Source organism: Vicia villosa, linkage group LG5 (assembly GCF_029867415.1).
Source record: "Vicia villosa cultivar HV-30 ecotype Madison, WI linkage group LG5, Vvil1.0, whole genome shotgun sequence".
In the NCBI taxonomy this organism is placed as follows: Eukaryota; Viridiplantae; Streptophyta; class Magnoliopsida; order Fabales; family Fabaceae; genus Vicia; species Vicia villosa.
Genome location: NC_081184.1, coordinates 71501640 through 71518259, shown reverse-complemented (window position 1 = coordinate 71518259; position 16620 = coordinate 71501640). Strand labels below are relative to the sequence as shown.

Sequence of the window (16620 nt, the reverse complement as noted above, 5' to 3'; positions counted from 1 at the left end):
GCGGGGCAAACAATGTTTGCGGCGCAAACAGACTTGAATTTTTGAAAAATGCCAATTTTTACACTGAACTTCCACTTCCTTTCAAAAATAGTTACTAAATAACTCTGAAAACAAAAATCAAAAAGCATAATAGAATTTACTTACGACGTTGGGTTGCCTCCCAACAAGCGCTTTGTTTAACGTCGTTCGAGCTCGACGGTTTGATGGTGCATCAAGGCTCATCAAGTGAAATGACACGCCATCGCGGCTTGCTTAACCATCGTGGTAGACTTTGAGTCTTTGTTCCTTAACAGTCCAGCTTTCTTGTGTTTTAGGGTCCTCCACCACAATGGATCCATAATTTCGCACCTCTTTCACAACAAATGGCCCCGACCACTTTGACTTTAATTTACTAGGAAACACCTTGAGTCTTGAATTGCACACTAGCACCATTTGTCCAACTTCAAAGTTTTTGTGATGAGTCTTTCCCTCATGATTTGCCTTCTCCTTGTCCTTGTGAAATTGATTCGCCACCTCAATGATTTCTCCTTTTTCATCATCGATTCGAAAGTTGTCATGTTCATCCTTAGGAGGCTTCGTAGACTCAAAAAGAGTAAAAATTACCTCTTTATCTTGCACCCTTACTTTCATAATCCCATCATCGATATCAATCATCATTCGGGTGGTCTTCATGAATGGTCTTCCAAGTATTAATGGCACATCACAATCCTCCTCCATGTCGACTACCACAAAATCAACCGGGAACAAAAATTTGTCAACCTTTACTAGCATGTCTTGTACAACTCCATATGGTGAAATGATAGACTTATCGGCTAGTTGCAAAGTTATCTTGGTGTGTTTCATCTCAATGTTCCCCAATCTCTTGACAACGGATAAAGGTATTAAATTGATGCTAGACCCCAAATCAACCAAACCATTACTAATGTAGTTACCTCCAATGGTGATCGGTAAAATGACTCGTCCCGGATCGGCTTCCTTTCTTGGGGGAGTTTTTTGAATAATTGCACTACAATGAGCATCAAGCACAATTGTCTCTTCATCCGTGTACTTCTTTTTCTTTGTGAGCATTTGCTTCATGAATTTTGCATACTTGGGCATTTTCTCCAATACTTCGGAAAAGGGAATATTTATGTGAAGTTGTTTAAATATATCCATAAATCGAGTGTAGCGCCTTGCGTCTTCCTTCCTTGATTGCACGTGCGGGTAAGGTAGATATTGGAGAGGAATTGTACTCACGTTCTCATTTCTCTTTTTATTCCTCTTCACCTTTTTGTCATTCTTCTCTCTTTCTTCTTTTTCTTTCCGCTCTTCTTCAACTAATTCTTCCTCAATTTTCTCCTCACTCTTTTCTCCCTCATTTTCAACTATCACTTCCTCCTCTTCATCTTCAACTATTACTTCCTCCTCATCTTCCACTATAAACTCTTCATTTACACCATTATTCACCTCTTTCCCACTTCTTGTAACAATGGCTTTGCAATGCTCCTTTGGATTGGTTTGGGTGTTGGCGGAAAAATATGCTCCCGGTTGTTGCTCGGACAATTGCTTTGCAAGTTGGCCCACTTGATTTTCTAAATTCTTTATGGCCGCTTCATTACTCCTTTGATTAGCCATGGATGCTTGCATGAATTGTGTAAGAGTGTCTTCCAACTTTGAGCTTCCACTTTGAGATTGTTGACCTTGGCCTTGTGGATTTGAACTTTGATAAGGACTTTGATGTTGATAGTGTTGATTGCCGAATCTTGAAGGTTGGAATCCTTGGTTGTTTCTTTGGTAAGGATTGTTGTGAGGTGGAGGTTGCCTTTGATAACCTTGATTTTGATTGTTGACATAATTCACTTTTTCACCCTCGGGAGGAGGACAAAACCCGGTAGGATGGTCACCTTGACAAAGTTCACAACTTGCTACGTGAGAAGTCATTTGCATCCCTTGAATTTCCTTCATTTGTTGTGGAAGCTTCGACATTTGCTTAGTGAGTAACTCAACTTGTTGAGAGAGAATCTTGTTTTGAGCAAGGATGGCATCATTGGTGTTTAATTCAAGAACACCCGGCTTTCTTTGTGATGGACTCCTATCATGCTGAGTTTGGAGGTCATTGAGTGCCATACAATCAATTATCATTATTGCATCCTCCGTGCTTTTTGACATTAAAGATCCACCCGCGGTAGCATCCAAAAGTGTCTTGTGCACCGGTTGAAGTCCATTTCGGAAGATGTGGATTTGTGTGAGATCATCAAAACCATGACCCTTGCATTTTCTAAGCATGGATTTGAATCTTTCCCAAGCATCATTTAAGGACTCGTTGCTTCCTTGATTGAAAACCGCAATTGCCGTTTTGGCCTCCATGAATCGGGATTGAGGAAAATAGCGTTCTAAAAATTTTTCTTCCAATAGATTCCAATCCGTCATCACATTTGGTAATTGATCAAGATACCATTCTTTGGCTTTCCCAAGTAATGAGTGTGGAAATAGTCTCTTGAACAATGATTCTTCATTCGCCGCATCGACTCCCGTTGAACCCGCAATCTCATAAAATTTGGTGAGATGTGCGAAAGGATCCTCATGATCCATTCCGGTGAATGGATTTGCATAAACAAGTTGGAGGATTCCGGTCTTCATCTCCGTATTTGCTCCACCTTGAGCATTGCGTGCAAATTGGGCGGTACGTCTTGGACTATTGGCGGACATTTCGGTTGGAACAACACCCGCCATGTCTCCTTCAAAAGTCTCTACAACTACTTCTTCAATGTGATTGTTAGAAGAAGTAGATGCCTCTTCTCTTTGTCGCTTCTCTTGGGCTAACTTCCTTCTTCTTCGTGTCTTGCTATTGAGCTTTCGGAGTGTTCTTTCAATTTCGGGATCAAAATGAAATTGCTCTTCGGAAGCTTTTTCTCGCATACACAAAAATCTACAAAACTAGCAAACCAAGTGAAACGAAAAAGCAATATTAATAAAATAACAAAACTTAAAACAATGAACTATTGCAATGCTTGCAATATCAAACGCCAATCCCCGGCAACGGCGCCAATTTATTGAATAGTATATTCAAGGCAAATATTTTTAAATCGTATCCACAGAGATTGGGTGATATTACCGCCGTTCTATAGTTACAATTATTTTAAGTTCGAAAGATAACAAAGTTGTTTTGTTTTGAAAAGCTATTTGTTCTAATTAAGACAATTATAAGACAATAGAATAAAACTTGTTTCAATAATAAAAGATTGACAAGATTGGTTTTGGTTTCACTATTCCTATCTTCTATGTGACTTTAACAACTAATGCATAACTTCAATAACAATGAAAATGTTCTAGTATCCTCTCAACAATGTTTATGTCTAAACAAGGTTGTGAAAGTTAATATATTAATCTTTAGATGATCTCTCACTCTAACTATCAATACATTAAGCTTGATTGATTGATACAAATAGAAAAGTGGCAAATAAATCTATCTCTAGCATTTATCCACTACTTGATAAAATGTTGTAGAACAAGACTTGAAATATATTTCTCAATCATAAATCAAATCTAAATATGAAATATAACACAACAACATTCATCCATTTCAATACTAATGAAGTTCATACAAAAGTGTTAGAGGAAATACATAGTTAACAAGAATAGCTACTACCTCCAATCTTGCCAAAGTGGGATTTAGCTACTCATCACCATGGTTGACAACAAGAACAATGAAGAAGAAGCTATGAGCATCAATCTCTCACAAAGGTGCCAACTTTTCTCTCCAAAACCCTAATCTCAATGTGTGGTGTCCAATAGAATAGAATCCCTAAATTCCCTTTTTTATCTCCCTAAATAACCCCTAATTCCTACTAACTTTTAATCTTCAAAAGATAAACCCTCTCTCATGACAAGTGGCAACCAAATAAAAGAACAAATTCTGCAGCGCACTGTTTGCGGGGCAAACAATGTTTGCGGGGCAAACAGGGAATCTTTTGCCACATCAGTTTCACTTCAAAACTGGACTTGTTCAGCATCTATCAGTTGGCGGGGCAAAGGATGTTTGCTGGGCAAACAGGCTTCATCAGCACTTCTTTTGCTATTCCAAGTCTTCAAGTAATTCCTCTTTGCTTCCATGAGCTTCAAACCTAATTAAAGCACTACAAAACTAACAAACATGTGAAATAACAATTCAAATGAACTAAAACTTAACAAAATTGCAAAATTATTAAATTGTACAAATAAAAGTGTGATTATTGAATGAAAAGTGGTTAAAGGGACCAAAAACAATATATGAAAATTAGTACTATTTGGTCCTTAACAACTCTCCCCAACTTACCATTTTGTTTGTCCCTAAACAAAAATTCACAAGAGTAACAAGAGCAATGCACAAGAGAATGATGGCAAGGTAATCGAACACTCAAGTGGCTCAAAAGTATAAGTCTTTCCAAAGTACACTCACCACAATGCTAAAACAAAGCATGAGAAAGAATGATGGCAAAGTGCAAATTATTATCAAGAAATTCCAAAAGAGACATGTCAAAATTGAATCAAACCTACACACACATCAAAGTAATGATGAATACAAGAGGGTTCACTTTCACTCATCCGGGCATTTATATCAACAACAACTCAAATCATGCTTTCACCACAACAAGTTCAAAATTATGTGCAAAGTGAGAATCAAGAGGGCTTTCAGAGGTTGTAACGTGGCTTGGGTTACAAAGAAAGGGTTTTATTAAAGGTAAATTAAACAAAAATGCTTATCCTAAGGGAGCATTCCTATCAATTCACTTAACAACAACACTTGCTTGAATCCCCTTTTCTTTCTTTTTCTCTTTTTTTTTTCTTTTTCATTATTTTTTAACAACACATAACGGGAACGATTTTATTTCTTTTTCTTGCCCCATACTTTCAAAATGCGTTGTTCTTTTCTTATTACCACAAAACTCATAAGTACCACTTTTCATTTGTTTTTCAATCAACTCTCCCCAACTTTAGGATTCAAACCATATTAGATACAACAATGCTCCCTACATAGACATAGGCACAAGGCAAAATTGCAACCATTGTGGTTGAAGGTTCCAATGAAATAAAAGAAATTAGGATTCATCTACCAAACATATTCAATAATTACATGAATCCTAATATAAGCTCAATGGGGTTAACTAAGAATCACTCCTCACAAGGTTAATTGATTTAACTTTTTTTTTTTGGTCAAGTGGTTTTTCTCAAATTCAAACAATGCCTCTTTCACTTTCACACTTTTCACAAATAAGAATAATGCATGGTTTAGCATGATAAAAATGAGTTGAAATAAATTGCGATATCCCGCATTTAGTGTACAATGGAAAGTTTCCTCACTTGGCTAAGTTCTAAATTTTGATTCAAAAATGACATGTGACTCAAGGAATTTATGCTAAGCAATTTGCACACACCATCAACTAACCATGTTAAGTCTAGAAAGCGATAAAGTGTACCTTAATTTTCCTTGATACCGATTTTCATCATTGCCACTCGAAGTGTTCACAACATCAACTCTTGTCCGTGCCCATTTATTCCTCAAGCTTCTCTTTGTACAAGAACAATTAACAAAACAGAAATTGGAAAAGTTGGGCTAATCACTTTCCACCAAAACACACAATTAAACTACAATACTAACAAATGCAATTTTAAAGATGTTCAAATGGTGAAACGAGAGCCACCATAAAGTACATAATTAAAAACCAAAAAGTGAAACCATAAATAAATAAAACAAAACAGAATTAAGACTAAAATAAAAATAAACTAAAAAAAATGCTACAACACCACTTCAATCCTCTTCTTCATCACCACCACCAACTGTCCCGATCACATCCTCCATTGTATCGTCCTCACTTCCGGTACCGTTGCCTCCTGCACCCCCCATGAAAAGTGGCCTGCCCACAGGCCAATTAGCGTATGCATCATACAAAGAATGTGGGTGAAGATAGAGTATGAGAGTTTAGTGAGGAAGAGAGTGATAGAGTGAGAGGAGAGAAGTAAAAATAAAAGATAAAAATAAAAAACTAAGTTATAGTAAAAGCTATTGTTTTTGAAAGTGGAATTTCTGTACTGCAGTGTTTGCGGGGCAAACAGCTGTTCGCGGGGCAAACAGATGAAATTTTCTTTGCAAAATTGGCTTACTTTCTGTTTTTGGTCAGTTCGCGGGGCAAACAATGTTTGCGGGGCAATCACTGATGAAAATTTCTTTTTCAAAATTGGCTGACCTGTTTGCGGGGCAAACACCTGTTTGCGGGGCAAACATGAGAAATTTTCTTTGTAAAATTGGCTTACTTTCTGTTTTTGGTCAGTTTGCGGGGCAAACAATGTTTGCGGGGCAATCACTGATGAAAATTTATTTTTCAAAATTGGCTGACCTGTTTGCGGGGCAAACACCTGTTTGCGGGGCAAACAGGAGAAATTTTCTTTGTAAAATTGGCTTACTCACTGTTTGTGCTCTGTTTGCGGGGCAAACAATGTTTGCGGCGCAAACAGACTTGAATTTTTGAAAAATGCCAATTTTTACACTGAACTTCCACTTCCTTTCAAAAATAGTTACTAAATAACTCTGAAAACAAAAATCAAAAAGCATAATAGAATTTACTTACGACGTTGGGTTGCCTCCCAACAAGCGCTTTGTTTAACGTCGTTCGAGCTCGACGGTTTGATGGTGCATCAAGGCTCATCAAGTGAAATGACACGCCATCGCGGCTTGCTTAACCATCGTGGTAGACTTTGAGTCTTTGTTCCTTAACAGTCCAGCTTTCTTGTGTTTTAGGGTCCTCCACCACAATGGATCCATAATTTCGCACCTCTTTCACAACAAATGGCCCCGACCACTTTGACTTTAATTTACTAGGAAACACCTTGAGTCTTGAATTGCACACTAGCACCATTTGTCCAACTTCAAAGTTTTTGTGATGAGTCTTTCCCTCATGATTTGCCTTCTCCTTGTCCTTGTGAAATTGATTCGCCACCTCAATGATTTCTCCTTTTTCATCATCGATTCGAAAGTTGTCATGTTCATCCTTAGGAGGCTTCGTAGACTCAAAAAGAGTAAAAATTACCTCTTTATCTTGCACCCTTACTTTCATAATCCCATCATCGATATCAATCATCATTCGGGTGGTCTTCATGAATGGTCTTCCAAGTATTAATGGCACATCACAATCCTCCTCCATGTCGACTACCACAAAATCAACCGGGAACAAAAATTTGTCAACCTTTACTAGCATGTCTTGTACAACTCCATATGGTGAAATGATAGACTTATCGGCTAGTTGCAAAGTTATCTTGGTGTGTTTCATCTCAATGTTCCCCAATCTCTTGACAACGGATAAAGGTATTAAATTGATGCTAGACCCCAAATCAACCAAACCATTACTAATGTAGTTACCTCCAATGGTGATCGGTAAAATGACTCGTCCCGGATCGGCTTCCTTTCTTGGGGGAGTTTTTTGAATAATTGCACTACAATGAGCATCAAGCACAATTGTCTCTTCATCCGTGTACTTCTTTTTCTTTGTGAGCATTTGCTTCATGAATTTTGCATACTTGGGCATTTTCTCCAATACTTCGGAAAAGGGAATATTTATGTGAAGTTGTTTAAATATATCCATAAATCGAGTGTAGCGCCTTGCGTCTTCCTTCCTTGATTGCACGTGCGGGTAAGGTAGATATTGGAGAGGAATTGTACTCACGTTCTCATTTCTCTTTTTATTCCTCTTCACCTTTTTGTCATTCTTCTCTCTTTCTTCTTTTTCTTTCCGCTCTTCTTCAACTAATTCTTCCTCAATTTTCTCCTCACTCTTTTCTCCCTCATTTTCAACTATCACTTCCTCCTCTTCATCTTCAACTATTACTTCCTCCTCATCTTCCACTATAAACTCTTCATTTACACCATTATTCACCTCTTTCCCACTTCTTGTAACAATGGCTTTGCAATGCTCCTTTGGATTGGTTTGGGTGTTGGCGGAAAAATATGCTCCCGGTTGTTGCTCGGACAATTGCTTTGCAAGTTAGCCCACTTGATTTTCTAAATTCTTTATGGCCGCTTCATTACTCCTTTGATTAGCCATGGATGCTTGCATGAATTGTGTAAGAGTGTCTTCCAACTTTGAGCTTCCACTTTGAGATTGTTGACCTTGGCCTTGTGGATTTGAACTTTGATAAGGACTTTGATGTTGATAGTGTTGATTGCCGAATCTTGAAGGTTGGAATCCTTGGTTGTTTCTTTGGTAAGGATTGTTGTGAGGTGGAGGTTGCCTTTGATAACCTTGATTTTGATTGTTGACATAATTCACTTTTTCACCCTCGGGAGGAGGACAAAACCCGGTAGGATGGTCACCTTGACAAAGTTCACAACTTGCTACGTGAGAAGTCATTTGCATCCCTTGAATTTCCTTCATTTGTTGTGGAAGCTTCGACATTTGCTTAGTGAGTAACTCAACTTGTTGAGAGAGAATCTTGTTTTGAGCAAGGATGGCATCATTGGTGTTTAATTCAAGAACACCCGGCTTTCTTTGTGATGGACTCCTATCATGCTGAGTTTGGAGGTCATTGAGTGCCATACAATCAATTATCATTATTGCATCCTCCGTGCTTTTTGACATTAAAGATCCACCCGCGGTAGCATCCAAAAGTGTCTTGTGCACCGGTTGAAGTCCATTTCGGAAGATGTGGATTTGTGTGAGATCATCAAAACCATGACCCTTGCATTTTCTAAGCATGGATTTGAATCTTTCCCAAGCATCATTTAAGGACTCGTTGCTTCCTTGATTGAAAACCGCAATTGCCGTTTTGGCCTCCAAGAATCGGGATTGAGGAAAATAGCGTTCTAAAAATTTTTCTTCCAATAGATTCCAATCCGTCATCACATTTGGTAATTGATCAAGATACCATTCTTTGGCTTTCCCAAGTAATGAGTGTGGAAATAGTCTCTTGAACAATGATTCTTCATTCGCCGCATCGACTCCCGTTGAACCCGCAATCTCATAAAATTTGGTGAGATGTGCGAAAGGATCCTCATGATCCATTCCGGTGAATGGATTTGCATAAACAAGTTGGAGGATTCCGGTCTTCATCTCCGTATTTGCTCCACCTTGAGCATTGCGTGCAAATTGGGCGGTACGTCTTGGACTATTGGCGGACATTTCGGTTGGAACAACACCCGCCATGTCTCCTTCAAAAGTCTCTACAACTACTTCTTCAATGTGATTGTTAGAAGAAGTAGATGCCTCTTCTCTTTGTCGCTTCTCTTGGGCTAACTTCCTTCTTCTTCGTGTCTTGCTATTGAGCTTTCGGAGTGTTCTTTCAATTTCGGGATCAAAATGAAATTGCTCTTCGGAAGCTTTTTCTCGCATACACAAAAATCTACAAAACTAGCAAACCAAGTGAAACGAAAAAGCAATATTAATAAAATAACAAAACTTAAAACAATGAACTATTGCAATGCTTGCAATATCAAACGCCAATCCCCGGCAACGGCGCCAATTTATTGAATAGTATATTCAAGGCAAATATTTTTAAATCGTATCCACAGAGATTGGGTGATATTACCGCCGTTCTATAGTTACAATTATTTTAAGTTCGAAAGATAACAAAGTTGTTTTGTTTTGAAAAGCTATTTGTTCTAATTAAGACAATTATAAGACAATAGAATAAAACTTGTTTCAATAATAAAAGATTGACAAGATTGGTTTTGGTTTCACTATTCCTATCTTCTATGTGACTTTAACAACTAATGCATAACTTCAATAACAATGAAAATGTTCTAGTATCCTCTCAACAATGTTTATGTCTAAACAAGGTTGTGAAAGTTAATATATTAATCTTTAGATGATCTCTCACTCTAACTATCAATACATTAAGCTTGATTGATTGATACAAATAGAAAAGTGGCAAATAAATCTATCTCTAGCATTTATCCACTACTTGATAAAATGTTGTAGAACAAGACTTGAAATATATTTCTCAATCATAAATCAAATCTAAATATGAAATATAACACAACAACATTCATCCATTTCAATACTAATGAAGTTCATACAAAAGTGTTAGAGGAAATACATAGTTAACAAGAATAGCTACTACCTCCAATCTTGCCAAAGTGGGATTTAGCTACTCATCACCATGGTTGACAACAAGAACAATGAAGAAGAAGCTATGAGCATCAATCTCTCACAAAGGTGCCAACTTTTCTCTCCAAAACCCTAATCTCAATGTGTGGTGTCCAATAGAATAGAATCCCTAAATTCCCTTTTTTATCTCCCTAAATAACCCCTAATTCCTACTAACTTTTAATCTTCAAAAGATAAACCCTCTCTCATGACAAGTGGCAACCAAATAAAAGAACAAATTCTGCAGCGCACTGTTTGCGGGGCAAACAATGTTTGCGGGGCAAACAGGGAATCTTTTGCCACATCAGTTTCACTTCAAAACTGGACTTGTTCAGCATCTATCAGTTGGCGGGGCAAAGGATGTTTGCTGGGCAAACAGGCTTCATCAGCACTTCTTTTGCTATTCCAAGTCTTCAAGTAATTCCTCTTTGCTTCCATGAGCTTCAAACCTAATTAAAGCACTACAAAACTAACAAACATGTGAAATAACAATTCAAATGAACTAAAACTTAACAAAATTGCAAAATTATTAAATTGTACAAATAAAAGTGTGATTATTGAATGAAAAGTGGTTAAAGGGACCAAAAACAATATATGAAAATTAGTACTATTTGGTCCTTAACAACCTTCTGAAGGATGCCTTCCTAAATGGTCTGGATGATGTTTCTACAAGAAATATCTGGAGAAGCTTTCGCCAGGATTTTCAAGTAGGAGCAATGGGAGTACAGAAGAGACTAGTGGCTGCTGCCCCTGGTTACCCTGGTTACCTTCTGGAGGGTGATAATGGTATATACTACCATCCTCTCAGAAATTGTGTTGCTGTTGAGGAGAAGCAGTTTGTGGATGAATTGGACGAAGCAAGACTTGCTGCTGCAATGGAAGCTAACCCTTGCAGGGAAATTGTGGTCTGGAGACCTCAATATCCTGTTCTGCTCGGAGACTTCAAGACTCTCTTTGACTTTCTGAGGGAAAACCCTTCTAAGAAAGACCCAAGCTTGGTCATTCCAGAAGTTGTTGACCCACCAGAAGTTGAAGGTCCTTCTGCCCCTAGGAATCTAGCTGTCATTCTTCAGGCACTTGAGAATGGAGATTCTGAGATTCCGGCTGCAGAATATGAAGATGCTTCTATGCAAGAAGCAGATGTAGAAGATCATGTTGCTGAAACAGTTCCTGTTGAGGAAAACCCTGCAAATGATCTATCAATGGAAGCTACAGATCGCAATGCCATCCCTGTGGATAGAAGCTGTGAAGCTTCTTCTGATGAACCTTCCCGTCTTGCAAGGACTCTGGAAGTTATTCAGAAGAACCAGGATGAGCAAAGCTCAGTCAATGCTGAGTTTAGAGCTTTCATGAAGAGGCAGAATGAGCACAACAATGGGGTTCAAGATATGCTGGCCAAGATCTTGTCGAAGCTAGGGTCATCTTAGATTGAGTCTTAGTTGTTTTGTTTTCTCTGTTTTTTGCTTTGCTGCATCTGTTTTGTGCATCTTCTCTTGCTTATCCTCTTGTACTTCTGTACTTCTGTCTTCTTGAGCCTAAATGAAAGTTATCTTTTTCTTCCATCTGTTTCCTTTTGTTTTTCATCTGAATCTTTTATGTTTTTGATGTTATGACAAAAAGGGGGAGAAATATGTGATAAATGATCTGATTTATTTCAGTTGCTAGGAGATAGGCTCCACTTGTCTAACAGAACTTGCAAAGTTCTATGCTTTAAGTTTTGTGTTTTGCAGGATTGAAGACACCTTTTAAAGCTCAACATAAGAAGCAACGAGATGAGGAAAAGCAATTCTCTAAAGAATCAAGCTCTTGGATTCTTGAAGCAAGCTGAGTGCTATGAAGCTTCAGAATCAGAAGCAAGAAGCAAGAAGGAAGAATGTTCAGATATTCTGATGATAGAATATGCTCTGAAACATTATGTCTATTTGTTCTGATACATATTATGTGGCTCTGATACATATTATGTGTTCTGAAACATATTCTATGTTCTGACTCATTCATGCTGACTTTTGTCGTTTAGCGTTGTTCTGTAACATTCCAGGATGTAGAGATGCTCTGATGATGCTCTGGTACATTCAACAATGTTCTGATACAATCTAGCATGAAGTGATGTAAGAAAAAATTCAAGCTCTGAAGCTGTCCTGATGGAAGCAAGAATCAGAAGCTGTGAATGTTCTGAAGATCAAAGAAATTCAAGCTCTGAAGCTGTCCGATGGAATTAAGAATCAGAAGCTGTGAATGTTCTCAAGATCAAAGAAATTCAAGTTCTGAAGTTGTCCGATGGAAGCAAGAATCAGAAGCTGTGAATGTTTTGAGGATCTAAAGAAATTCAAAGTTCTGAAGCTGTCCTACGGAAGCAAGAATCATAAGTCATGAATGTTCTGAAGATCAAGCATATGTGAACGTCTCTACTGAAATACTCAGGGAGGTCTTTTATTATTAAAATTCTTCTAGTATTTATTTCAGGGGGAGATTATCTATCTCAGGGGGAGATTATAAATCTCAGGGGGAGACATATTCACATGCTTATGCTTTAGCTGTGTAATTGTCTTTAGCCGTCTTCTCTTTCTGATCGCAAATTCATATCATTTATAGATGTTTTTGTCATCATTAAAAAGGGGGAGATTGTTAGAACAAGATTTGTTCTGATCAATATTCTTAGTTTTGATGATAACAAGGATATGAATTTTGGATGAGATAATGTGGTACTCTAATACACTGCAATTTCCCTTTCAGGAAATATATAAAGAGTATGCACAAATCAGCGCTCAGAAGCTTTGACTCAGAAGGTTCAGCATGCAACATCAGAACATGGTCTGGCAAGACATCAGAAGATGGTCAAAGCAGAATCAGAACATGGGTCTATGGAAGCATCAGAAGAACTTGAGTTCAGAAGCAGAAGCACTGAAGTTCTCATGGTATCACGCTTAGAAGCACTTCAAGGTCAGAAGACAAGAAGATGCTCTGCACCAAGCTGTTTGACTCTGATGATATTCAAACACTGTATACACAAACATCAGATCAGAAGCAAGTACAAGATGGCAAGCTACGCTGACTGACAAAAGGAACGTTAGAAGCTATTAAAGGCAACGTCAGTAGACACAGCGTAGACAAGGCTCGAGGTAGTTGACAAAAGAGTGAAACATTAAATGCAATGCTGTACGGAATACGCAACCATTGTAATCTGTTGAGATTAGTGGATTAAATCCTCAGGTGAGGTAAATCACTCCAAGGGGGTGGGCTGGAGTAGTTTAGACTACACTTATTCAAACCCCCCCCCTTTCTAAGTGTTTTTCTATCCTTCAATATATGTATAGTAATCATCAATCACAACCACGACATTGTAACAGATAAGGCATTCACCTATGTACCTGTACGCATAAACCATCACAACCAAATAAAGTCGAGTGTTTTAAAAATAAAATCGAATCACGACTCGAAACACCATTTTATTGTATAGATCATTTAATTAGCTTTATCGTGCTCAAAACGGCACTAAAATCCGACTTACGGTTTGAAAGATATGGGTTTTAGAAAATAAAATAATTTTTCAAAAAGCTTCAGTGGTAACCGGTTACTGAAATCAGGGTAACCGGTTACTGACTTTCAAAAATGACCATCACGCTGTTTTTTGTATGGGTAATCGGTTACTGCCCTTTCGGTAACCGATTACCGACTCCCAAAATGTCATCCCTGCTGTTTTTACTATGAGTAATCGATTACCCACCCTTTGGTAACCGATTACTTCGAGTCTGCAACCCAAAATCACCATTTTTACAGCACCTGTACCAATTCCAAACCACACCAAAACGCACCATAATGTATTGCAACATCAAACAGCATCAACAAACATAATTTGGCATGTTCATAACTCATTTCAAACACCCAAACACTACCATACAACATCAATACAAACAATTCAACAAATCTTCCAAAACCTAACATCCTAAAACCTAAACATAACCCAATTGAATCCAACAACATGCTCAATCTATCCTACTATATATAATCCCATAATAGAAGTTAAACGGAAGAGTCCCCCCTTACCTGAAGGTTGATTCTTCGTTCTTCCTCGCGTCGCACTTCCTCGCTTCTCTGCTCTTTCACGTTCAGACTTCTCTTCTCCCTTTTGGTTCTCTTCCCACAATTCCTTCTTTTTTCTTATTTTATGAAAATAAGCTTATCATTAGTAATGGGCTTCACAACTGACACCCCCTTCTACTAAAAGCGACACTGGCCCATTAGCCTCATTATTCCATTTTTCTCAATTAACTCAAATAATTCTAATATTTAATCCAAAAATTAATTAAATTAAATAAAGAATTTTATGGGGTGTTACAACTCTCCCCCACTAGAAAAGTTTTCGTCCTCGAAAACATACCTTAGGCAAAGAGTTCCGGGTAGGAGTCCTTCATCTGGCTCTCCAATTCCCACGTAACATTTCCACCAGCTGGTCCTCCCCAAGCTACTCTGACCAACGCTATCTCCTTGCCACGCAATTGTTTCACTTTCCGATCTTCAATCCTCATAGGCAAAGTTTCAACTGTCAGATTATCCTTTACCTGTACATCATCTACTTGGATCACATGAGATGGATCGGCAATGTATTTCCTCAACTGCGACACATGGAATACATCATGCAGATTAGCAAGCGTCGGTGGCAACGCGATGCGATACGCCACTTCCCCTACTCTTTCCGTAATCTGAAACAGACCAATAAAACGCGGAGTCAATTTCTTTGACTTTAGAGCTCGTCCGATACCAGTCATAGGAGTAACTCTCATGAATACGTGATCTCCTTCTTGAAATTCAAGTGTTCTCTGCCTCTTATCATGATAACTCTTCTGACGACTCTGAGAAGCCTTCATTTTCTCCTGAATCATCTTAATCTTTTATGTCGTCTCCTGAACAATTTCTGGTCCAATCACACCACTTTCACCAGATTCATACCAACATAAAGGCGTCCTACACCTCCGACCATACAAAGCTTCAAACGGAGCCATACCAATACTCGAGTGAAAGCTATTATTGTAGGTAAATTCGATCAAGGGTAGATAACTATCCCAAGCACCGCCTTTTTCCAACATACAAGCATGCAAGAAATCTTCTAGTGATTGAATAGTTCTTTCCGTCTGCCCATCCGTCTACGAATGATAAGCAGAAGTCAGTCTCAGCTTAGTGCCCAAAGCCTTCTACAAACCTTCCCAGAATTTGGACGTAAACCTTGGATCTCTATCTGACACGATACTCGAAGGAATACCATGTAAACTCACTATCTTCTCAATATACAATTGAGCCAGCTTCTCCATCGGATAATCCATTCTCATTGGTATAAAGTGAGCAGACTTCGTCAACTTGTCTACAATAACCCAAATGGCTTCATAGTTCTTCACCGTCTTTGGCAAACCAGAAGCAAAATCCATAGATATACTATCCCACTTCCATTCCGGAATAAATAACGGTTGCATAGCTCCATACGACTTCTGATGCTCAATCTTTGACTTCTGGCAAGTCAAACAAGCATAGACAAATTCAGCTATTTCCTTTTTCATTCCAGGCCACCAAAACAGCTTCTTTAAGTCATGATACATCTTGGTAGAACCAGGATGAATACTCAATCCACTACGATGTCCTTCTTCGAGAATACTCTTCCTCAATTCGGAAACATCAAGAACACAAACACGATTTCCAAACTTCATAATACCGTTCTCGTCGATTCTGAATTCACCTCCCTTGCCTTGGTTAATCAGAGTCAACTTATGAACCAACTCGACATCAGTCTTCTGACCCTCTCGAATCTCTTCCAGAATACCACTAGTCAGCTTCAGCATACCCAACTTAACACTAATAGGAGTGTCTTCGCATACCAAACTCAAATCTCTAAATTGTTCAATTAAATCCAATTCTCTCACCATCAGCATAGACATATGCAAGGACTTCCTACTCAAAGCATCGGCAACCACGTTTGCTTTGCCCGGATGGTAATTCAGCCCAAAATCATAATCCTTGAGGAACTCTAACCATCTTCTTTGCCTCATATTCAGCTCTTTTTTATCAAAGAGATACTTCAGGCTATTGTGATCACTAAATACTTCAAACCTCGAACCATACAGATAATGCCTCCACAACTTCAACACAAATACCACTGCTGCCAACTCTAAGTCATGAGTCGGGTAATTTCTCTCATGCACTTTGAGTTGTCTCGACGCATAAGCGACTACCTGTTGATTCTGCATCAGTACACCTCCTAACCCCATCAAAGAAGCATCACAATAAACAACAAAAGATTCCGCCGGGTTCGGAAAAATCAAGATCGGCGCACTAGTCAACCTCTTCTTCAACTCTTGGAATCCTTCTTCACATTTCGAATCCCAGATGAATGCTTGACCCTTCCTAGTCAAGTTAGTTAACGGCAACGCTAGCTTCGAAAAACCTTCAATGAACTTTCTATAATAACCCGCAAGACCAAGGAAACTACAGATTTCGGAAACTGACTTCGGAGCTTCCCATTGAGACACTGCTTCTACTT

General features: G+C 38.5%; 2 protein-coding genes across 2 annotated transcripts; both read right to left on the bottom strand.

Moving 5' to 3' along the window:
- Nucleotides 1-252: 252 nt before the first annotated feature.
- Nucleotides 253-2346, bottom strand: LOC131604826 (uncharacterized). The gene has a single exon (XM_058877242.1). It carries the CDS (start codon nucleotides 2344-2346, stop codon nucleotides 253-255), a length of 2094 nt encoding a protein of 697 aa, XP_058733225.1.
- A 4346-nt stretch (nucleotides 2347-6692) lies between these two features.
- Nucleotides 6693-8705, bottom strand: LOC131604824 (uncharacterized). The gene is made up of 2 exons (XM_058877240.1): nucleotides 8004-8705; nucleotides 6693-7925 (listed from the first exon to the last, which is right to left on the bottom strand). Exons 1-2 carry the CDS (start codon nucleotides 8703-8705, stop codon nucleotides 6693-6695), a joined length of 1935 nt encoding a protein of 644 aa, XP_058733223.1.
- Nucleotides 8706-16620: the final 7915 nt, after the last annotated feature.